Below are 23,860 nucleotides of genomic sequence, written 5' to 3'. Positions count from 1 at the left end.
TTCATTGGTGGGGAGTGAAACAGTTAAATGTATAGTTGTGATTTTTGGGAGATGATATATTTGTCTTCTCTCTTTTGTGTAATGTTAGTGTTAGGTTTGTTGTTCTGAATCTTGTAAGCATTTGAGAGCATTTCTCTCAGAAGGATTCTGTGCTTGTGAGACTTTTAGGTGACCCCAAACTAACTACATTGATAGTATGATCTTAGAGTCCATTTGTAAGCTCTATTTGAACCAGTCTTACCTTTTTCTTGGATGTTTTTGACCTAACTTCGATCTAAACTGGCGCTGAAATGACCTGCAAGTAAAGTGTTGCAAGCGCCATAAACAACCCTTCAAACAAACTTAGCTCAAAACTCTCTTCATAAATACACACACACATATACACAAACAAATTAATAATGTGTACTCATTTTTTTAGTCCAGACTAGTTTCATATTCATTTTCCTGTACTTACCAATAATAGGTAATCACAAACACTTTGACCTCAAACTCTCTCTCTCGCTCACTCACTCAATCTCTCTCTTTGACACAAACACACCCATACACACACATGCGTGCACAAATCAATAAAGTTCACTCAGTTCTTTAGCCTCGTTAGTTTATCACTTTAATATTTCTGTAGTAATCATTACATTCACTTTGATCTCTCTCTCTCTCTCTCTCTCTCTCTCTCTCTCTCTCTCTCTCTCTCTCTCTCTCTCTCTCTCTCTCTCCCTCCCTCTCTCTCTCTCTCTCTCTCTCTCTCTCTCTCTCTCTCACATACACACACACACAAATCAATAAAACCTGCCTCGATTAGTTTTTAGTTTTCATCTTACCAATGATAGATCATCACAAACACTTTGACCTCAAACTCTCTATCTATCTATTAGTCTCTCTTTCTGTCTTCATACAAAAATGCATGCGCGAATGCTCACACACACACACACACACACACACAATTTAATGCAATTAAAATGTTTGTTTCCAGGCAATTGCCAATACGAAACATAGGTTAACTTAATATTTCCAAATAACAAATAGAACACACACACACACACACCTACACACGAGATAGCATATTTCATATGGCAAATAAACATAATGATAATGCAAAATGAAATGTAATTATGTCAACAAATAGACAGACAATACTCCAGAGAGGCTATTTCATCATGCTGGTGGCCAAAACATTGACTTTGGCGAGTATTTTTTAAAGAATTTCAACCAACTGTAGAATTGTGAAAAATTTTGTGTATAGTTCAAATCTCTTAATTTATCTAGTCATTGTGCTTTAAAAATATGTTTCACAAGTATGATACATCTTTTTGGTGTTAGTTACATGACGTCAAAGTTGGAAAATTGTCTTACATAAATTGAAAAAGAAAATTTTTTCCAGTTCTTGAAAAATGAAATTGTTCTCATTTTTAAATTTATCAATGGATTTTCAAAATTTAAAAAGTGTTATCAGAAAAATTTATGGATATAGTAGAAAAATAAACATTTTAAATATTTATAAATTGTCTCTTGTGGTACATAGAAGAAGCCTGTCTGCTTGTATGTTGCTACATGATATAATGTATTAAGTGAGGTCAGAGGTTATTTCTCGGTAAACTTTTTGTCCAGGGCTACATTAGTACGTTGGATGTTGTACTTGTTTCTCTTCAGTCTGTCTTCTACCGTACTGGACGATGCGTGGTCAACCATCATAGAGCTGGGGATGATGATGATAATATCAATAACAATAATAATAATAATAATAATAATAATAATATTAATAATAATAATACTAATAATAACAATAATAATAATAATAATAATAATAATAATAATAATAATAATAATAATAATAATAATAATAATAATAATAATAATTAATAGGCTAGGCATAAATTTACAAAAATATTTTGATCAGAATCTAGCTTCATCCATTTACAAATCAAGATGGCCCCTAATCTTGTCAAAACATCTTATACTTAAAATTGAAACTCTCAAAGAACTTCAAAAAGGTTTCAAGTTAAAGTCTTCCCCACACAAGTTACATGTTATCTCAGCTCATTTACGTATTATAAAGTAAATGTTTTCAGCCTAAAATGAAAAGAAAGATGCTTTGTCAATGTACAACAATATAGAAATATTACTGTCGAGAACGAATAACTGGTCATTACCTGATAAATCCCTTGCCCTCATGTCTTTCTCTGTCTTTCTTTTCTAGTTCATCCTCCTTGTTATATCTTTTGACATTTCCCTCTCTCTGTTCATCCCTCCATTTGGCATTGTCCATCATCTCCTCCAGACGCTTTTTCTTCTCCTCTTCTGTCAACTTGCTAAACACAAATAAATTAAAGAAAAGACAAAATCAGAAAAACAATTCAATTTAGAAAAAAACCCCACTCATTTGCAGATCTGATTGTTTTAGTTTTTAAGAATTTTACAGCGCTTGTGACACATTTAGGTCATTTTGGCACCTGTAAAAAGGACAAAAAATGACACAAGACATGATGGTGATTTTTTCACGGATCCACCACTTGACCTGAGCTTTTATCAGAGGAAAATGTTTGACAGGGCAAAATCAACGGAAAATGTCTGAGAAAATCCCCAAATCCCGGAATTCTGCACCAGATTATGATCACTGAATTCTTATGGTGCTTTTTGAAGGCCTCAAGTCATTTGGTATGAAGTAGCAGACACCATGATAACCAGTAAAAATTTTCATTTCTAAAAAAGTCCCTTACCGTCGTGGGGGTGTTGGCTGTCGTTGTTGCTTTTTGTTTTTGTATGTAGCCTGGAGCCTCCTTTTCATGGATGATGTAGATGATGACGATGATGACTCTGAGGAAGATCTCTTTCTAGAAGCTGCCTTATCGGACACCTGTTGTATGAATGTAAATATATATATATATACAGTCCAAGCCCGTTTATTGGGAAGGCACGGTTCCCGACAAATCGTCCCAATTAAGAGGCGGCCATGAAATTGAGCAATTTTTCAAATTTATCAATAATCCACTCTGTCACAATCACTTTGCATGTCTTTTATTGCAACAACATTTATCAAACGACATTCCATGTCTTAATAAAAAACAAACGGCACCTTAATCTCCCTCTAACAATGAGAGACAAATCTAACTGAACAAGACAATTAACGAATATGCCACTCATAATGGTTGCATTGCATAAGCAAGCAACAGATTAAAAATGCATTGTCCTCCCATTCGTCTCATTGAACAAACAAACCATTTGGTGGTGAAAGCCTTGAACAAATAAAGCCATCACATCATTGGTCAGTTTTCCTGCGAACATAGCATCGTGGTCATTGACCCATGACTATGTACATGACAGTGGTGGTCAATGACAGAAAAGTGAGTGGAGCAGGCACTTATGTTGGTAACAACAAGATATGAAGTGAGTAGAAAAGTGCCAGAAGACAATAGAGAATAAAAAATTTTTTTCGCGGCGGTGGTGGGGTTTGAACCTGCGACCTTATTGGTACGACAACTCCGCCTGGCAAGTGAGAGCGTGGCTCTACCGTGTGAGCTATCCACGAATACAAAAATATTCTGTCTTCTGGCACTTTTCTACTCACTTCATATCTTGTTGTTACCAACATAAGTGCCTGCTCCACTCACTTTTCTGAATTAAAAATTCATCCCATACACCGGAGCATACTCAATGTCTCAATCGTTTCTATGTTATATGTTTGTGATGAGAATATTGGCTATTAAGCTTAACTGCTGGTCAAAATTACTTCGCGATGGTGGCGAACGAATCGGCGATCTCAAGAAGTGGGTGAGAGAGGGATCTAGAAATGACTTTGGGTTTGAAACGAATATTTTTGTGTTCGTGGATAGCTCACACGGTAGAGCCACGCTCTCACCTGCCAGGCGGAGTTGTCGTACCAATAAGGTCGCAGGTTCAAACCCCACCACCGCCGCGAAAAAAATTTTTTATTCTCTATTGTCTTCTGGCACTTTTCTACTCACTTCATATCTTGTGGTCAATGACACTGACAAGGGATTCAGGTAAATTCTAATGTTCACATATCTGTGATGACTATGATGAACGGTCCGAGCACACACCCGATTGGCAATCATGATTGCTATACAGGAAAATTCTACTGTTTACATCCAGTTGACCATCCTGTTAGACTAATTTGCATTTTATGAACCACCATTTTAAATGATTAAAGACAACAAAAAATCTCTTGTATGGGGATGGTCATTGTCAAATATCGTCCCCAATAAAAGCCGGGCCGTCCCAATTAAACAGCTGGGAATTGAAAAGAGATTGACTTTTTATAGAAAAAAAATTCGATTCCCAAGAAATCGTCCCAATAAAGCGACTAATACTAGCTAGGACTGAATATTTATTCTTTATCATTATTATCATCCTCATTATTATTATTACTACTATCATTATTATAATTATAATTACACTCCAGCACAATTTCCTCAAACGCGGATTCCACAAACTCATTCAAATGTCAAAAAAGTTTCATTATTATTCTTTGTTTTCAATCCATTCCTTCCTCAAACTAATCTTTACCTCGAACTAATGTCACCCAGCCAACGTTTAAAAAATAAATAAATTATAGTTTTTTGTTATTTTTTAATGCACCCGGTGATTTCGACCACTGATGACTTACTGTGATATTGACAGTTACTTATTTGTGTATTGTGCTTATCTATCTACACTGCATGTGTCTGAGTGTATACAATATAATACACACAGCCACTCACACACATTTTGCACAAAAGACATCTATCTGCTTACTTTTTTCACTTAGTCATTAATTCCAAATTCAATTCCACGAGCCATGACATGATCATGGTTGGCTACGGTGGTAATTAATGTTGGGATACAGCAATTTCCCCCCCCCCCCCCCCCCCTCTCTCTCTCTCTCTGACACACACGCACGATCACACCCTTGTAACATATCAATAAAGTAAATAATAATAAAGTTCCCTTTATACATTCCCATGCAGAAATTTGTCTTAGGGCTTATTCACCGCAAATTGAGCGAGGGAGAGGTGGCTTGTTGACGGCCACATAACACAGTGGATATTAACACTAGTTATTTCGGATACGGAGCCAGCCACACTGCCCCCTCCTCTCCAACAAATGTTATGGCAATGTACAGAAATAAGAGGTGCCTCTGGAAGGTCAAAAGTAAGGATTATTCCAATAAATTAAAAAGGAAACGGGTATATGATAAACTGTTGGATTTTGTTAAGATATTTTATCCTGACGCTAAGAGGGTGAACTCAAAGATAAACAATTTGAGAAGTGCATGGAGAAAAGAAAATTAAAAAAATGAAAGCAACTGAACTGTCTGGAGCTGGAATAGAGGAGATTTACAAACCATCCCTATTCTACTTTGAGTGAATGAATGAGGTTTTTGTGTGACTCTGATACACCACGGCCAGGAAGGGACAGTCAAAATACAGTAAGTAGTTTCACTTCCATCCTTCTAAATATACGGTACAACCTAATTACTCTCTCTCTCTTTTTTTCTTTCTTTCTCTCTCTCTCTCTATCATCTTCTTCCGAAAGTCACAGGGGTACAATCTCAGTTCTTGCAATAAGTTTGTGTGAGTGAAATTATATCTTTTACGAAGCCATTGTTTCGTCCATATGGATCTATTTCTTTTAATTGATTTTCTTCATTTTAATGAAGAATATATTATCAAAGCACAATAACACTTTCTTCTTGGTGTAGACATTTAAACACACTTTTAACCAAAGTAAATAGATGAGGAAAGTGTGAACTCGCTTCAATTCTGTGCAAAAAAAAAGTATGTCAAATCTACATAACTTCAGCCGCACCTCAGTCCGTACAGTCTGTGTAGGGCCGATGAAATCGTCAATCAGACCTCTAACCCAGAATTCAGTGGGATTTCAGTCAAAAAACCCCGATAGTGTAGGGTCCTTATAAGGGTACTGATGATCAGTAAATTGATGTTGGGAACCACCATCTGGTCACCCTGATGCCAGATTCATTTGCACACAAGTACAGTACAGTCTTTATTACCATACCAATTTTGATCATTGATGGCTCACAAGATTCGTCACGATCTTTGTTAATTTCCACAATACAGTTGTATACTAAGTAATATAGATAAATGCCTATTCATAATAGTAATAGCCTTCATTTCTACACAAATATTGCAGTTTCTCCACTAATTATTCAACAATCCAAATTTCAAGACATCAACCAAAAAGCCTAATTAAAACAAATGCATAATATATATATATATATATATATATATATACATTTTCATTCTATAATGTAATAAATTTGATATAGTGAAATTTAGTAACATATCGGCTGTCTTCAGCTTACAAAAAAAATGTAAATTTTTTTAGGAAATCTGCGAATTTAAAGAGATCTGTATAAACCAAAAATGCATGATTTGTACCCTTAAATACATGAATTGTCATTTCAAAATACTTCAGAAGTAGTGCAATTTGAGTATTTAAAAAAAATATAACTACTTTTACACCAATTTTAAAAAAAATTAATTTAACTTTCGAAATACGAATCTGAATAAGAGTAGACAGCTCTGCAAATCAATTGATTTAATCTGCAAGAGTGGCAAGGTTGAGATAGGTAAGGTAAACCATATTCATTACACTTACTATCAATCCGTATGGCCTTGACAATCCAACTTCTCCTCTTTTGTCTTTTATCTCCCTCTCTGGACTTGGGTGTGATGATGATGATGATGATGCTGATGAGGAAGATGATGATCGTTTTCTTCTTGCACGCTGGTCATTGTTTTTTCTCTTATCTGAGGAGTGATTTCTATCTCTGTCTTTAGGGCTGCCTTCCCTACCCCTATCCCTACCAGAACCTCTAATACTGGGACTTAGATCTCTCTTTTCACGAGGATCCGAACTTCTACGACCTCTTGACTCAACATCCCTCGACTTATAACCATCCCTATCCCTGTGGATAATATCCCTATCCTTATCCCTCTCTCCATAAGTCCCCTGCCTTCTACTATTACTCTCTCTCCTTCCTTTGCTAATATCTTCAATTTTTTGTCTCCTTTCATCCCTTGGTTTGCCTCTCTCCTGTGATCTTGACCTCGACCTTTTACAGTTACGGCTTCCTGGTGACCTTGTAGTTTTCCCATGTCCTCTATCAGGTGACCTTGAAAACCTACCCTTAACGTGAGACTTTGAAATTTTTCCATGTTCTATATCAGGTGATCTTGAAAATTGTTCCCTTCTTCTAGCTGGTGAATTTGAAATCTTTCTGTTCATCCTTTTAGGTGATCTTGACGCAGACCTATTTCTATGTCCTCTTCTTGTTTCATCTGGAGACCTTGACCTGTTTCTTCCGCTTCGATTTAGTTCAATCCTTCTTTCACTATTGTCCGAAGTCCCTGACATCTTTTTGTGATTTCTTGGTCTGTCCACTGACCTTGACCTCGACCTCTTTCTACCATTTCTGGAATTATCTGTGCCAAGTCTTTCCCTGCCATTACTACTCTTCTCCCTCTGCTGCAAATATTCTTGTCCCTTCTTCTTCAACTTGGTCTTTTGATTGCTGTCAGTGCCATCACTGTCAGAAGAGAAAGACCTCCTTTGATTTTTCTTTTGTCTTTTTCCCCCTCTTTTCTCCTTGTCATTTTTGGATGTTAGAATGGAGAGATATTTGCTCACAATGTCATCACCACCGCCACCTTCATTATCATCACTCCCACTGTCACTGTCTGTATCAGAGTCTTCATGTTTACTTTTCTTATGCTTTTTCTTTTTTTTCTTTTTCTTTTGCTTCTTAGATTTTTTCTCTTTTACTGCTTTCTGTTGTTCTAACTGAAAAGTAAAAAAAAAAAGGAAAAAATGTGATTTTTAATTGAAAAGAAAAAAGTTTTATAAATATCAAACTTCAAACAGCAAACGGTTTATACATGTTATAGTGCACCTCAATTTCAATGACTGGATGTCAATATTCATGGTAACCAAGATTTGTTACATTCAAGGTGTCACTTTGACATTAATATTGTGCGGCTATGTGGTCTTGTGGTATGACACTCACTTTCGGATCGGAAGGTCCTGGGTTCGAGCCTCGCGCTCGGCGCATAGTCGAGTCCTTGGAAAAGGCTCTTTACTCACTTTCTCTCACCGTACTTAGGTGTAAAATGAGTACCTGGTCGTTAGCAGCGTTGTCTTTGTTCGAAAAAATTGTAATATCGCCTAACAGGTGGCATGCCCCGTCCTACACATTAAATGTTGCTGTTGAGCAGGGATCCCTTGTAAAGTGCTTTGAGCACATTTAGTGGATATTGCGCTATATAAAGCTCAATTTTAAATTTTTATTAACGTGATATAACATTGTAAATTCTTAAATTTAGACAAAAATACAGTGTTGCCAATTCAGGGAGCAAAAATTTACTGAACTTTTATTCAAACACATCAACCTACCCCAATCTGAACACTGAACTTCAGTAAAAAGACATTATGTACTACTTCCTTTTCAATAAATGGCATGACATTAGAGTTAAGGATAACAAAAGATCAAGTGTGATTTTTCTTTAATACTTGTATCTTGGTGCATACTGGATAGAGATTTCTTATCTAATCTGCTCATCTTCCATAAGATTGAGTTTTTGGTTTCCGCTCGCCCATTGATTGGAAAATATATGGCAGGTTTTTACCTCACTGAAGTCCTTAAATATACGGAAAATCGCATCACAACCTTGAAAATAAATGATTTACCTCAATGCCACATTGTCCAGCAAGCACCATGGTGTTGGTTAATGGCTCTTCATTTTCATTGGTTGTTTGATTTTTAATTAATTTTTTTAAAAGAGTTTATTTAATATTTATCAGTCATGTCCTTATAAAAAAGACACTTTGAACTATGAGAAACAGTTTTGTCTAAAATAAAATAAAAAAGGCCTTTTCTTATGGACTCCTGAGAAGTTAAAACAAACAAAAAAGCGCATTGGTCAAATTAGCGCAAGGCCAGTAAAATTGTGTGTTATCTAAGGTAAGAAAAGATGTTATATGTTATAGGATAATATCTTACAGTCAGTATTGTGTATAGAAATGACAAAAATGCTCATCTCACCAACTGTTGTAACTGCTTCATTTTCACAGGGTTCTCCAGCAGTTTCTTTCTGGATTCTTCTTCTTTCCTCCTATCAATAAAAATACGAACAAGTTAAACAAATAAATATAGCAATACAAACACGTTATGGCAATAGTCTAACAACTCTATATAGCTTCTACATCATGATGATGATGGTGGTAGTGGTGGTGGTGGTGATGATGATGATGATGGTGGTGGTGGTGATGATGATGATGGTGACAAAGAGTATGATTATGATGACGATATATTTCTGAGCCTTAATCAGAATCCTGTTGGTTATCATAGCCATACAAAGCAGTCCTGTTTTCAAATTTCCCAGCACTAACTTCCTTGAAAACATGTATTTTACTTTTGTGAAACAAAAAGATATTACAGGTCACTCCACTTATATGCTAAACATTCCAGATAAAAAAAAGATTTTAAAAATCTATAATCACTCCACTTAATCACACACCTTCTCCGTTAATAGTTACAAATTGATCCCATCTTGATTGGAGAAACATATCTAAAAAATACACCAGAAAAAAAGTAATGAAAAGGTGTTTCTCATTGAACCATTTTTGCATGTTACGTTAATATCGTCAATACGATTCCACTGTCTACCCCCCCCCCCCCCCCCCCCCCCTCACTGATTAAATCTGTGTAAATGGCAGAACTTGGCAGGTTTTGAGATCCAGCTTCTAACTAACCATTTTCACCCAGAATGATTTAACAGAAATGAAAATGTTGAAGGAAAAATTAACAATAAGCAATGAAATGTAAGCTTCAATTTATTGAACGAAGACAAATAATGCAGACACTTCGGTTTTCCAATTTATTAACAAAACAGGATGAATGAAAGAAACACTAAAGACAAATGAAAAATGTGAGAATGGCGTAATTGTTTATTTACCTTAATTACACCATTCTCACATTTCTCATTTGTATTTAGTCTTTCTTTTATTCATCATGTTTCGTTAATAAAGGGGAAACTCGAAGTGTCCACTTGATCTGTCTTCATTCAATAAATTGAAGCTTGCATCCCATGATTTATCATTATTTTGAACAGCAATGTAACTCATAGTTTCAATATGTTCTTGTAAATATATGAAGATCTGGTGTCACCTTAAACATAAAAATAAAACAACACATATAAATAAATGGTTCATAAATAAACCTGATGGCAAAGAGAGGGTCCTCTCTCATCTTGGCAGCGGTATCCATGGCAATATTGACCTTGATTCGTTCCTGCAGCAACGTGCTGGCATTGTCTGTTGATTGGAAATTGATGGAGAATATGTAAATTACCGGAGTGGAAATAAATTCTCAACTGAAAAAAGAACACAAGAAAAGAAATGCAGAGATAATAGCCCATCATATCATGCAAATTGAACAGGACGAAGCCAAAAGTGATTATGTTGTCTTTGGATTGGAAGATCCTGGGTTCAAGTCCCTTGGAAAAGGCTCTTTACTCATGTTCTCTAACCATACTCAGATGTAAAATGAGTACCTGGCTGATAACAACGTTGTCTTGGTAGGAAAGAATTGTGATATCGCCTAAAAGGCATTATGTCTCATTCTACATGTCAAATATTCCTTTTAGCTTGGGACCCCTTGTAAAGTGCTTTGAGTTTAGTGGATATTGTGCTTTATAAATGCAATTTTTTTTTTTTGATTCTGGGAAAATCGAAGTCTTTAAGATGAAATTCACCCATAGAAATATGATATAAACAATATAAAAAGACAATAAAATTTGTTTACGTCACGTGTGTAAAAAACTACCAAAAGACAATAAATTTGTTTACGTCACGTGTGTAAAAAACTACCAAAGACAATAAAATTTGTTTACGTCACGTGTGTAAAAAACTACCAAAAGACAATCGTAAATGAAGAAATGAAGTGTCCATATTTCTCTTAAACCCTATCCCTACAAGGTGGGTCATTTTTGACCCGGGAGGGTCTTAAAAAATAATTTTAAAAAAAACTTATTGATGGATTGGCTTGAAATTTTAGATAAGCTTCGTTCGTCTAAGTTTACATATGTGTGTAAATTTTCAGACACCTGGAGTGAACAGTTTTTATTTAGTGAGGGGTCAAACATGACTACCCCTCGTCCTACAAGGTGGGTCATTTTTGACTCACTAATAAAATCAATGAAAAAACTATATTTTCTCCCATTACAGGCATATAAGTGGGTTCATTAGCGAACAAATAATAACAATAACAGAAATGTGCATGGAGCCACTTTACTTTTCTGTTATCTAGAGTTATCCTCCCCTTGATATATTTGGTAGTTACCTCCCTTTTCACGTTATTTCCTCTTCCGCTTTTACATTGTTTTGATCCTCGTGAAACGAACATGGAAAGGAATATTTTTGAAACTTTAGAGATAGCTGATTTTACTGAAGAGAATGAGGACGATACAGTTCAAGAAATGGATGATTATGAAAGCGATGGAGAAGATTTTCCAGATGCCTTATTGGATGACAATGATGACTTACCAAATGAAAGTGACTTGGAATCTGATGAAGAATTTGTGCTTACAGAAATGGGCCCTGTCATCTACAAGTATCCTGACGAAGTTCAAACTGAAGGTATGTCTGCTTTTATTTACTTTTGGAATAGTTGAATCTCTATTATATTCTAAACCACAATGAGTCCTTTCCAACAACTATGATAAGATAATAATATTTCACAAGCTGTATTGTTTAGTTATTCAAATTGAGAAATCAATAAATATTGAATTCCATATCCTTTCCCAGATACCTGTATATTGGACAATTTTTTTACGGACATGGAACTATGCAATGGTCTTGAAAGGAATAAGATGACAGTTGTGGGGACGGTTCGAAGAAATAAAAGGTTTGTTCCTGAAGCCTTCAAAGACCCAAAGCGAACAAAGAAAGGACAGCCTGAATTTGTATTTGAAAAAGGGAAAACACTTGTAAGTTATAAATCCGGATGTAAAAAAATGTGATTGTTTTGTCTTCAATGCACAACGATGGAAAGCTAGTTACATCCCCGAATGGAAAAGAAATACCTGAAATAATCGAATTCTACAATTCAACGAAAGGAGGAGTTGACTGTATGGACTTCATGGCTCATTCAATGACAACCAAAAGACAGACAAAGAGGTGGCCCATGGTTATTTTTTTCAACATTTTGGACATCGCTAGCATCACTGCATTAGCTGTGTACAAAATTAAATTTCCAGAAAGTAAACTTTCCCAAGCTGACAATCTACATTTTTTTCAGATAGATATTGCTTTGGAACTAGCTCGTCCTCTCATGGAAAGAAGATTGACTATGAACATTCCTAAGGAATTGAAGAGTAAAATAGTTACTCAACTAGGCAATGATGATGAATATGAGCCAATTCCAACTGCAACAATAGGGTGTGGCCTGAAAAGGAGACGGTGTGGAAAGTGTCCACCAAAAAAAGACGTGAAAACTTCAACAGCCTGTAATAAATGCTCTGTGCCAGTTTGCAAACGACATTCAGTGAAAACCATTTTATGTACAGCTTGTTCCAATTGAAAGCTACATACTGTTTCCATTTGATCTACCTTTGATCCAAGTTAATCTGAGTTAATAAATTTTCTAGTTTTTCTTATATTTTTTGTGAAGGCTTATTCCTATAATCTAAAATACAGTGGAAACCGATTATAACAGGGATGGTGGAGGTGGAGAAAAATCCCTGCGATATCCGATTCCCGGTTATATCCGATAAAATATTACATAGATAAAGAAAACAAAACCAAAAATGTGGGTTTAGAGTATCCCTGTATAGCCGAATCCCTGCTATATCCAGGCCTGTTATAAATGGTTTCCACTGTAAACATTTACCACTGCTCGGTAGTAGCAGTCTCGCCTAACTCTCGGCATTATGGGATTAGTACTATTACTAAGACAGTTGGCTCGGTATCAGTATACTGTGATCGAATGAGGCATGTGTTGTGCTATACCATGTCTCTGTGTGGCAGCACAAAAATGAATGTGAAATATAACACTCGCGGATATGACTTACCATGTGTTAAAAGCGAAGTAAAACCCCACAAACAAACAATAGTATCCTATCAAATGCTTTATTCATATAATATATATATATATATATATATATATATATATATATATATATATATATATATTATATACAGTATACATATATATACATAATAATTAGGACTCATGGAACAACTTAAACCGCATATTTATATGAGATTCGAACCCCTATCATATCAGTATAAAAGATGCGCACATCTTTTTTTCTATTGAAAGTGGCAGCATTGTACACAATATAAGCATAAAAGATGTATTTCTGTTATTTTATATCCCGGGTCAAAAATGACCCACCTTGTAGGAAGAGGGGGTACAGAGTTTTTCTCTCTTTGAGAAGTCTGGGTCAAAAAAGACCCACGTTGTAGGAAGAGGGGGGTAAAGAGTTTTTTTTCTCTTTGAGAGGTCTGGGTCAAAAAAGACCCACGTTGTAGGCGAATACAGGTAAAAAGCCTTGTAGGGATAGGGTTAAGTCAACCCCCCCCCCCCCCACACACACACACACACACATACACACACAAAAAAAACCTCTCCAAAAAACTGTGAAGATCTCTGTATATAAAACAGAAGTTAGCAATTTGTAATGGTGGAAGTGAGGAAACTGTCTTATTATTTCCACTTTAATACAAAAGCAAGCTTGATCGGTGTAGGGCATTTTTTTTTCTTCTTATATTCCATCTATCTGTGTAACACTGTTATTGTCTGTACAAATGCCAGGCCTGCTATGAAAATAATCTGAAAGAGCATGAATGAGTTGGTGCTGGAGATGAATATATTTGAATCAACTGACAATCCACTACAGGCATGCTGAAATTTTGGGATTTCTTTTTTTTCTGATATTTTTTTCTTTCTTGCTTCATCTGGTAGTTCCATACCGTATACTGGTGCATGTTCCTTAATTTGTCATTATGAAATTGTCAGGCCTGCTACATACCCTGTGGTGGATCTGCTTCCCCTTCAACATGTTTGTCAATCCTTTTGCCGAGCAGATATTCCTCACTATCCGGCTGGTCACCTTTGTACATCCATCCAACACCAGATGATTTGTCACTGGGAACCAGAAAAAAAAAGTATCTATGCTCGTGTAACAAAAATCAGGGGGAGAAGAGAGAGAGAGAGAGAGAGAGAGAGAGAGAGAGAGAGAGAGAGAGAGAGAGAGAGAGAGAGAGAGAGAGAGAGAGAGAGAGAGAGAGAGAGAGAAAGTATAATAATAATAATAATAATAATAATAATAATAATAATAATAATAATAATAATAATGATGTTGCAATCAAAGTGAGCAACAGATCAAATCTGGGACGTAAATTACAGAGAAATGGCCAGCAAGGTATCATTGAAAACACCTTGCCTTAGTCATGTGGATGGGTGATACGTTAAACCAAGGCGCTCTACTGCCTGGAGACCTAATCAAGAAAAAGGCAACTGAACTGGCATCTACACAAGGCACATCTTTCTCCTCATCAAAAGGCTGGCTCACGAGATGGAAAGGTTGACACAATGTCTTGTTTAAAAAAGAACATGTCGAAAAACACAATGTCGATGCTTCACAATTGCTATTTTTACAAGCAATAATGTCACAGTTGTTGTTGATAAAACATAAAAAAGAAAAGAAAGAAAGAAAGAAAAGACCCCCCCCCCCCCAAAAAAAAAAATAAATAAATAAAAAAAAATAAATAAATAAAGACAACAAAAAACTCAATCAACGAACAAAAAGAAAGGAATCTAAATATAACAAAACAAAAAAAAACAACAAAAAAAAACACTTCTAATGAGGTCATATCTTGAAAATGACAGCCCCAAGATCGCAGAAAACTCAGAGGGGGAGGTCCTATATGAATAGCATATGAAAGCTGGTGCTTAATGCTAAATTTAGTTCCTCCACTTAATTGCACACTCTGCTTATTCGACACACTAACCAAACTCCAGAGAGTGGACTGTAGTAGTAGTAGTAGTAGTAGTAGTAATAGTAGTAGCAGCAGTAGTAGTAGTAGTAGTAGTAGTAGTAGTAGTAGTAGTAGTAGTAGTAGTAGTAGTAGTAGTAGTAGTAGCAGTAGTAGGAGTAACTATAATTTACCTTTTTTCTTTCATCAAAGTGGCAATTTTCTGTTTCTCTTCCAGCTGCATTTTTGACTTTATGATGACTTTATAAAACAGGTGAACAAGATCTCAAACGAAACCCCCAAATAATCAAGGGTTGTGATAGTTATTTGTAACGGTTTTTAGCACCATTTCTTTGCCCTAAACCCAAAAAGAAAAGATGGAAAACAGAGATTTACTGCATGTGGTTGGGTGTAATAGTAAAAATATACCTTTTGTTTTAACACCTCTATTTTTGTACACACAAATTATAAATGTATAAAAATGAGTATTATTACATGAGTATAATATAATAAGTATAATATAATAAGTATAATACATTATAAGTTTTTGTTTTTTGTTGGGTTTTTTTAAAGGGTTTTACGGCTCAACACATTAGGTCATATCAGACAGTAAAAAGGAAGAAAATGGCAAAGTAAAAAGGTCTAGAATTACAATTAAAGCACCCAAGAAAAGGTAAGACAAAGGGGAATTGGTTCAAATAGGAAACAGATGTAGATTCCAAGAGCACACTATCAAAGTACTTATCATATATAATACGTAAGCAAAACATAACAGATAGATATATCAGCTCCCAAAACTAACTATACATTTGACTGTTTCCCTCTCAGCCAGGATATCCGGCCAGTACCAGGACAAAACCAAGAAATCTTATTCCAAGTCTTATGGAACCAACTGCCTTCATCCCTCAAAAAATGTGCCGCACCAGATCATATGCACACATTGCAAGAGGATATAGGCAAACTCGCATCATGGAGTAAAAGGTGGTTGCTAAGATTTCACCCTGATAAGTGCAAACATATGCACATTGGAAACCTAAATCCAGACGAAAACTTCAGATATAATCTAATGGGAAATGAACGTGAGTTGGTGGATGAAGAAAAAGATATTGGAGTTATCATCGATAATGATCTAAAGCTTTGAAAAGCACATCAACGAGAAAGTGAAAAAGGCAACTGCAATGATTGCAACTATTCGCCGAATATTTCAATACCTAAATGAAGATACTTTCATTCCACTGTACAAAGCACTAGTGTGAACACACATGGAATATGCCAGCTTAGTCTGGGCACCATTCAAAAGTAAACACATCGAGCTCATAGAAGGCGTCCAAAGAAGAGCTACCAAGCAGCTCCTGAGTATGAAAGGGATGACATACGAAGAGAGATTTAGAAAACTGAAACTACCAACACTTTATAGAAGAATAAGAGGTGACATGATTGAAGTGTACAAAATGTTAAATGGAAAATATGACCAAAAAGCTGGTAATCTACTTAAACTCTGGCCCGGGCACTCCCTGAGGATAGGAACAAGGGGCAACTCTAGAAACTTTTCACACAAAGGGCCAGACTAGATGTGCGCAAGCATAGTTTCGGTGTTAGAGTGGTTCAAGTGTGGAACAGTCTATCAGAGAAAGTTGCAGTGCTAATTCACTTACTCATTCAAGAACAGACTGTTATGCTATTGGAAAAAACCAAGAAATCTTCTATGATTACAAGGCTAGCATCACATTCTGTCTTCACGGTCATCTGCAACTGGAAGAAACAAAGATGACACCTGAGTCCAGCGAAGAGGATCATTGAGAATCTGAGCTGGAAATCATCTCTAAGTAAGTAAGTATCAAAATTGATACACTCGTTCGCTTATTTTATTTTAATTGCTATCAACCCCACTTTTTAGGAAAAAAACATCATTTAACCCAAAAAATTTCATCATTCATACATACCATATTTAAGAAAATTATTTTTATAGCCTACGAAAATACTGACCTTTAAAATGATATCCAACACTTGCCATTTATTTATTAATTGAAACAAAATTACTGAAACAATTAGTGGGCCACTGCAAAACCCAAACTTTCCCGATCGCCCGAAATGCTGGTTTTGAGGCAGCAGTGAGATCACAGATTCTCTCACTCTAAAACTAAAATTGACTAACATTTTCAACAGAAAACACAAATAACTCTGGAACCGTTAGTTGTAGAGAAACATATAATAATAAGGTATCAAAATTTATGTTTTTTCAAGTACCATCCACTTGGCTGGGTCAAATTAAAATGTCTTGAGTTTGAAAATGTTATCCAAGTGCAAAAAGCTACTGACACTGCTAAGACTACTGAACTGAGACTGAAGTCGAAAGTAGAGACAGAGAAGTCTTCAAAAAAGTCAGCGTAAGTTACTCTTACCAGGCAACACAAACGCTTGTTTAACTCGATTGATAGATTTCTTTCATATCGTTACCAAGCAGCTTTTGTTACATTGAACAGAGTTACACAGGTTAGGAGGAGTAACTTGATTCTTGAATCTTGATCACAACCATCCAGTGTTTGTTTGCAGTCGACCGGAAATCGCTGATCAATCGGTAATTCCCTAAACCAAATCTAAACGGGGTACCTTTTTAGGTTAAAGGTCCATGTAAATTAGTTACCTTTTAATGAATTTAAAATCTTAAATTTCGATAAACGTAAGTATTTTTGATAAAATTAAAACGTTTTTTAAAATCATATTCCAATTGACAGTCAACCCCCAAATTAGAAACAAAATATCTTTGACAAGTCTATAATGAATCATCGGGATTTTTACGGGAGAGAACCATATAAATCTCGTGCAGCGAAGCGTTTGACAAGATTACCATCCCCTGATGATTACAGAGTTATAGTTGCTCACCGAACAGACACCGAACGGACGACTTACCGATCACGTGATCAGTTTTTTCTCGCGTCTAATCTCGTCACTCCGGAATAGAAAGAGGAGGCGGAGCTAATATGATATAACCATGGAGCTCTTACATACCGGACATAGAATACGCAGTGAAACCTCGTTTTGTCAAGGCTCAAGATTTCTACTTTCTCTTTCTCATCCAATGTTATCAGACATGGCGTGTTTTGATGAGAGTCTGTTAAATTTGATTTTTTCCCCTTTTTAGAATGATTTTTATGAAATGATTCTTATTTCCACAGCATTCTAACATTTCAGGATTAATTTGTTTGTGATTTCCAACAGGATTTAATATAAATTGGGGAGGAAGTGCTCAGTCGTAAATTGTCGAAGTGGATATCGTCCCACTCGCGATAATCCACCATCGGCACCAGATGAAAAGATTTCTATTTATCGTTTTCCAACTGACGATGAAACAAAATGGCTTTGGATTTCACGTCTGCCTAATGTATTGAAATTTGAGGATGTGACTGATAACATGGGCGTGTGCTCTTTACATTGGCCGAAAGACACTGAAATGATTCGAACCGTCGGCGGAAGAGCCTTTCGACCTGATCCACCTTCTATTTTCCCTAACGTTCCAAAATCATCTATCCCTCTACAGGCTGGCAGACATACTTGTACTACAGACAGAGCAACAGCAGAGTCAAGAGCTGTTGTTATTGATGAAATGGCTGAATTTCGTGCAAGAGATTCGCTTGATGGAAAGGATTTTCATGAACGCTTTATTGACATGCTTCTTGGCCATCCTGTAGGAGGTGTTGTTGGATTTGAAAAGGCAAGAGGGCTCTACACTTTCTGTAGTATAAGTAGAGATGGTCCAATCTGTGATTTTTCTATGTTTTTTTAATATATTATCTTCCTCAGGTTCTCTGGCTTTATCATTTGAATGCTACAAGGGCGTCAGAAAAATAAAGAATTATCCAGACTTTATTTCTAGTGACAAGCAAGTGAAGTGTTGGAGTGGGCTTGATGCATTGATTAAGTATGTCATTTCCAATGATGAAGATGTTCCACAGGTGAAATTTCTACAACGTAATGTTCACAATCTTAATGCCTCTAAAAATAAACGCATTTACTCCACAGAGGACCTTTTTACTGCTTTTAGTTGGTATTCATTGTCTCGTTCTCTATATTCACAGCTTAGGAATTATTTACAATTACCATCCATTTCTACTTTACAGAAAATTACTGCTGTCAGCAAAAATATGAGTGATGCAGCTTTATTTACCTCTATTTTCAGGAGCATCAGTGAGCGCAGCCGGGGATGTATATTGATTGTGGATGAAATTTACATCAAAGCCTCTTTGTCGTATCGTGGTGGTGAAGTCTTTGGTTATGCTCATGATTATCCTGACAAGAGCAGCTACAACAATGCTTGGTATTATGGTGAAATGTTTTTTTGGTTCAAAATCTTTCCTTGCCAGACTTGTTCCGTGTCATTCATTAACTTCTGAATTTCAATTTCAACAGGTTGCTGAAGTCATTACAACTGTGGAGGAAATGTTGTCGCCATTGTATGTGATAATAATAGAGTAAATCAGTCTTTTTTTCAGAAATTTGACAGAGATGATGAGCAAAAGCCTTGGATTGCTAAATCCCCAATCTCAACTAATCACAAACCTCTTTTTTTGATTTATGATCCAGTTCACCTAAAGAACATACGTAATAATTGGATTTCAGAAAGAACTGGTACCATTGCTTTTTCACCTTTAGATAGTCCTGACCCCACAGACAAGAAATGGCTAAATGGTCTGATTTGATAACACTATACGATCATGAAACATCTGAATTTTCATTGCGCATGTCTAAATTAAATAATGTTTGTCTTAGGCCTTCTAACATCGAAAAGCAGAAAGTTTCTCTTGTTCTTGATGTCTTTTCAGAAAAAACAAGTGCAGCCCTCAAGTCTTCATCAGCTTCGACACAGTCATGGAAAGATACGGCTATATTCATTGATAATGTGATATGTTTATGGAAAGTTTTCAATACAAAAGATCCTCTCCGACAGACTCGACTTCGAGATCCTGATATGGCAGTAATCAGGGATGAGGAGCATCACCAGCTGGATATTCTGAACTCGTTGGCAGATATCGCATTACGTCTTACTCCACTTTCCAATCCTCGTATGCATTCTCTTACAGCAGATACAGCCAAGGCTCTCTTCTGGACCTGCAAGTGCTTTATTGATTTGGCAAATTTTCTCTTGGTATTTTTCAACAGGATGATATTGAAAGCCATTTTGGTCACTTACGCAGATCAGCAGGGTGTAACTATAACATTTCAGTAGAGAATGCCTCACATACCAATACCATTGATCGTGCCAAGCTCATGCTGGAGAGCATGACAACAGATGTTGATTACAGTGGAGCATCAACATAAGACATCATTATCAAGCATCCTTTCTCTCTCTTCCCCCCCCCCCCCCCCCCCCCCCCATGCCCCAATGTTAAATTTTTATGTCCATGAATGTGAATATTAATTCTCGAATTTCAGAGACACTCTCAAATAATTTTCTTCTTATATCCTCAGAATTGCCAATATTACTTACAGGGCCATGTATGTATTTCTATGTATTTGTTTATTTAAAATTTAAAAAAAAAAAAACCTTAATGCGGCCACATTTTGATTGTGACGGTCACAAGCCCGTTAAACGCAGAGTGAGGTACAAATTGTGTCATGAAATGGAATCATCTGGATTATTCTTCCAATGGATTAAGATTATGGTGTATTTCTTATTTGGATAAATATTTCTGAGGATTAATTTATGGTTGTGATATTCATGGCATGTAAGTAGACACCCTTAGATTTGGATATTTTTCACTTTCTTTTTCTTGCTTGACTACTTGTCAAGTTGTATTCCAACAATGTGAATAATAGCATTTCTATCCCTCACTACTATTACTCTTAAGTTAATAGACTTAGATTAAAAGTACATGTCAATGCTAATGGAGAATATGAACTAACAACTAATAACAATGAAATATGAAATAGATATAGTCTTCTTAGTAATAAGTAGTAATCATGTCATGATAATCATCCTTATTATTATTATTATTATTATTATTATCTTATCATAATAATAATAATAATAATAATAATAATAATAATAATAATAATAATAATAATAATAATAATAACAATAATAATAATAATAATAATAATAATAATAATAATAATAATAATAATAATAATAATAGTAATAATAATAATAATAATAATAATAATAATAATAATAATAATAATAATAATAATAATAATAATAATAATAATAATAATAATAATAATAATAGTAATAATAATAATATAATAGTAATAATAATAATAATAATAATAATAATAATAATAATAATAATAATAATAATAATAATAATAATAATAATAATAATAATAATAATAGATCTTTATTGTCCATAAATATGGCAATGTGTCATAGAACTAGAAATATTCAGATTTTATGGGGTTTCTTCTTGATATTTCGTACTGTTTACAAAATAATAACTATCAATTTGAATTGCCCTTAATTAACCCATCTGTGATTTAAGCAATTATAATCAAGGTTAGCTATCATCAGAGTAATATGTATTTAAACTATAATCATGAAAAATATAATTTCTCAATAAAAATAGTTGTAGAGAGGCACTTTTAAAAAGCGTTTTAAACGTTTCGTTATTCGTACAGATTCATTGAGGCCCAGTTTTTAGGCCCCCAATAGAATCGATTCTCTTCCGGGCTATGTGACCTACTGTCTGTTCACCTAGGATTTAACGCAATGAAAGTTCTGTCCGATGACGGGTGGGGGGATATCACCTCTCCAAAACTTACCTTATTATATGAGATCTTGAGATTCTTATCCAATCATCGATTGCTCGTTTGACAGTTCGCTTGTGAACAGTGAGGAGACCATCTCTTGATTTATGGGCAGGCGGCTTTGCGTAAAGGCGGTGAGTGTTGTATACATCAAAGAGTACCGCTGACCGATGGGTAAATAGTAGTGCGGGGCGGTCCTTGGCAAGCTTAAGGACCACGGTCCTACGGTCCCTGGGAAATGAAAACCGCAAGGACCGGTCCTTTTCGACATTGAACATTCCTGAGAGACTGTTGGAAGTTCGAACCGTTTTGACCTTTGGGACCGTGGGATCGTTCATTCTTGAACCGTTAAAGACTTGGGACCGCAAAAAGCGTGGTCTACAGGAGTAAAACACAAGGAGTAGTCACACACATTTCAAATTGTAACCTAATTAGAGAAGAGGGGTGATGCCTTCTTTATTTGCTCACAGTACTTCATTGTTACTTCGATAATTTAGCGTGAATAAATTTTGAAATTTATCCCCATTAACGGAGATAATGGAATCACCCAAGGCGTTGATCGAGTTGTTCGTGGCGTTTATACACCCACGCAACTCCTACCCCCCCCCCCCCCCCCACACACACACACACATGAGAGGGCAGCGAGCATTGAAGAGTAAGAGAGAGACGTAAAGTTATAATAAGAGGGGGTGGATGCGGTAATAAGTAATAAGTAATAAGTGGGGTCGATGGTGACTTTTCGCCAGTTCTAACAAACCCAGCTACCCATTCACTGCTGAGTAGACAGGGATTCAGAAAAAACTCGACTGCACCCGGGATCGATCTCTGGCCCTTTGCGTATAAAGAGAGTGCTCTATCAACTGAGCTATCGGGGTCCCCAAATATTCTATTGGACCTTTTAAAAATACAGACGTTATAACTGTTTTTTTTGGAAGGAAGAAACTAATGAACCTCATATTATTTGATTAGTTAAAACACCAAACGAAATTTTAATATTATTGTATTATTTTAAATGACAACAATGCGATAGAAAGGAGTTGCGACAAGAGATGGACAAAAGAAAACAAAAAATCAGACTTGCTACTTGCTAGGTTCGAGACACACACACACACACACACACACACACACACACACACACATCTTTAGTAGTCACAAATATTTCAAACAATAACCCATTAGAGAAGAGGGGTCATGCCTTCATCATAGATCATTGTCATTGCGATCATTATGGTGTAGTAAATTTTGAAATTTACCCCGTATAATGGAATCGTCCAAGGCGTGCGCCTCCTGTTCCCCCCATCTCACACACGAAAGGGCGGTTTGCGGAGTGGAGGGAGGTGGTCGTCTGTGTCGTTTAGTGTATTGCAAAGGGGGGTGGGTGCGATTAATTAAGTGGATGGGTGGTGATTGGTGGAAGATAGGCAAAGAACCGAGGCAACGAATCGCTGGGGAAGTTGTATGGCGCGAGACCGTTGAAAGGTGATAAGAAGTGAGGACCGCCGCCGGTCTTCCTCTTTGGGACTGGTCTCCGGTTCACAGCTAAAAGACCGTGGGACCGGTCCCAAGGACCGGTCCTCAGCGCGGCACTAGTAAATAGTGATTGTGTAACCCAAAAGCCCTGCCGACTCGACTGCAAGGTCTTGTATGTAATAACTGCGTCACCATATCAACGCTCAGGAATTAATTAGTGAGGACTCTCAGTATATATATATATATTTTAAAAAACAAACAACGCTTTTGAATCACACGAGATACATCAGTGTGCTCGTCGCATTGAGAATTGAAAAATGAGATATAAATCAAGAAAACCGACCGGAAAATAAAGAAACTATCATTAAATTTAAAAAATTGAGCAATATTTTTTTCAAAATCAATCTACTAGAAAAATTTTTTATTTCTAAACCTATTTTTGTGAAACAAAGATAAATGTTCTCCTTTCTGCAAGCTGCTCAACAATGTGGTTTTCAAATTTATCGAATACGTAATCTTTTGGAAGCTCCCGAGAAAGGTATTTTTGTGTAATCTCTTTCACACACAAGCGCGCGCGCACACACACACACACAAACACACACACACACAAACATATACAAACAATACACAAACAATACACATCCCTGCTCAT

General features: G+C 35.9%; 2 protein-coding genes across 4 annotated transcripts; one reads left to right on the top strand and one right to left on the bottom strand.

Moving 5' to 3' along the window:
- Positions 1-584: 584 nt before the first annotated feature.
- On the bottom strand, positions 585-21,890 carry LOC144959322 (uncharacterized). Of its 3 annotated transcripts, XM_078891878.1 has the most exons (10): positions 17,397-17,571; positions 16,650-16,746; positions 15,189-15,352; positions 14,049-14,164; positions 10,236-10,329; positions 9,059-9,128; positions 6,616-7,800; positions 2,715-2,851; positions 2,148-2,306; positions 585-1,693 (listed from the first exon to the last, which is right to left on the bottom strand). In XM_078891878.1, the coding sequence occupies exons 3-10, from the start codon at positions 15,236-15,238 to the stop codon at positions 1,579-1,581; spliced, it is 1,926 nt and encodes a 641-aa protein (XP_078748004.1). In that variant the 5' UTR covers positions 15,239-15,352; positions 16,650-16,746; positions 17,397-17,571; the 3' UTR covers positions 585-1,578. The 3 variants fall into 3 exon arrangements, with proteins under 3 accessions (XP_078748004.1, XP_078748005.1, XP_078748003.1); XM_078891879.1 differs by lacking the exons at positions 16,650-16,746; positions 17,397-17,571 and adding an exon at positions 21,754-21,890 and having other exon boundaries at positions 643-1,693; XM_078891877.1 differs by lacking the exon at positions 16,650-16,746 and having other exon boundaries at positions 643-1,693; positions 17,397-17,581.
- LOC144958725 (uncharacterized) lies at positions 10,982-12,284 on the top strand. The gene is made up of 2 exons (XM_078890895.1): positions 10,982-11,652; positions 11,821-12,284. Exons 1-2 carry the CDS (start codon positions 11,418-11,420, stop codon positions 12,033-12,035), a joined length of 450 nt encoding a protein of 149 aa, XP_078747021.1. The 5' UTR covers positions 10,982-11,417; the 3' UTR covers positions 12,036-12,284.
- Positions 21,891-23,860: the final 1,970 nt, after the last annotated feature.

Source organism: Berghia stephanieae, chromosome 13, assembly GCF_034508935.2.
Source record: "Berghia stephanieae isolate SIO BIC M18660-M18661 chromosome 13, UCSD_Bste_1.3, whole genome shotgun sequence".
NCBI classification, from domain to species: Eukaryota; Metazoa; Mollusca; class Gastropoda; order Nudibranchia; family Aeolidiidae; genus Berghia; species Berghia stephanieae.
This window is presented reverse-complemented; position numbering and strand designations above follow the sequence as displayed.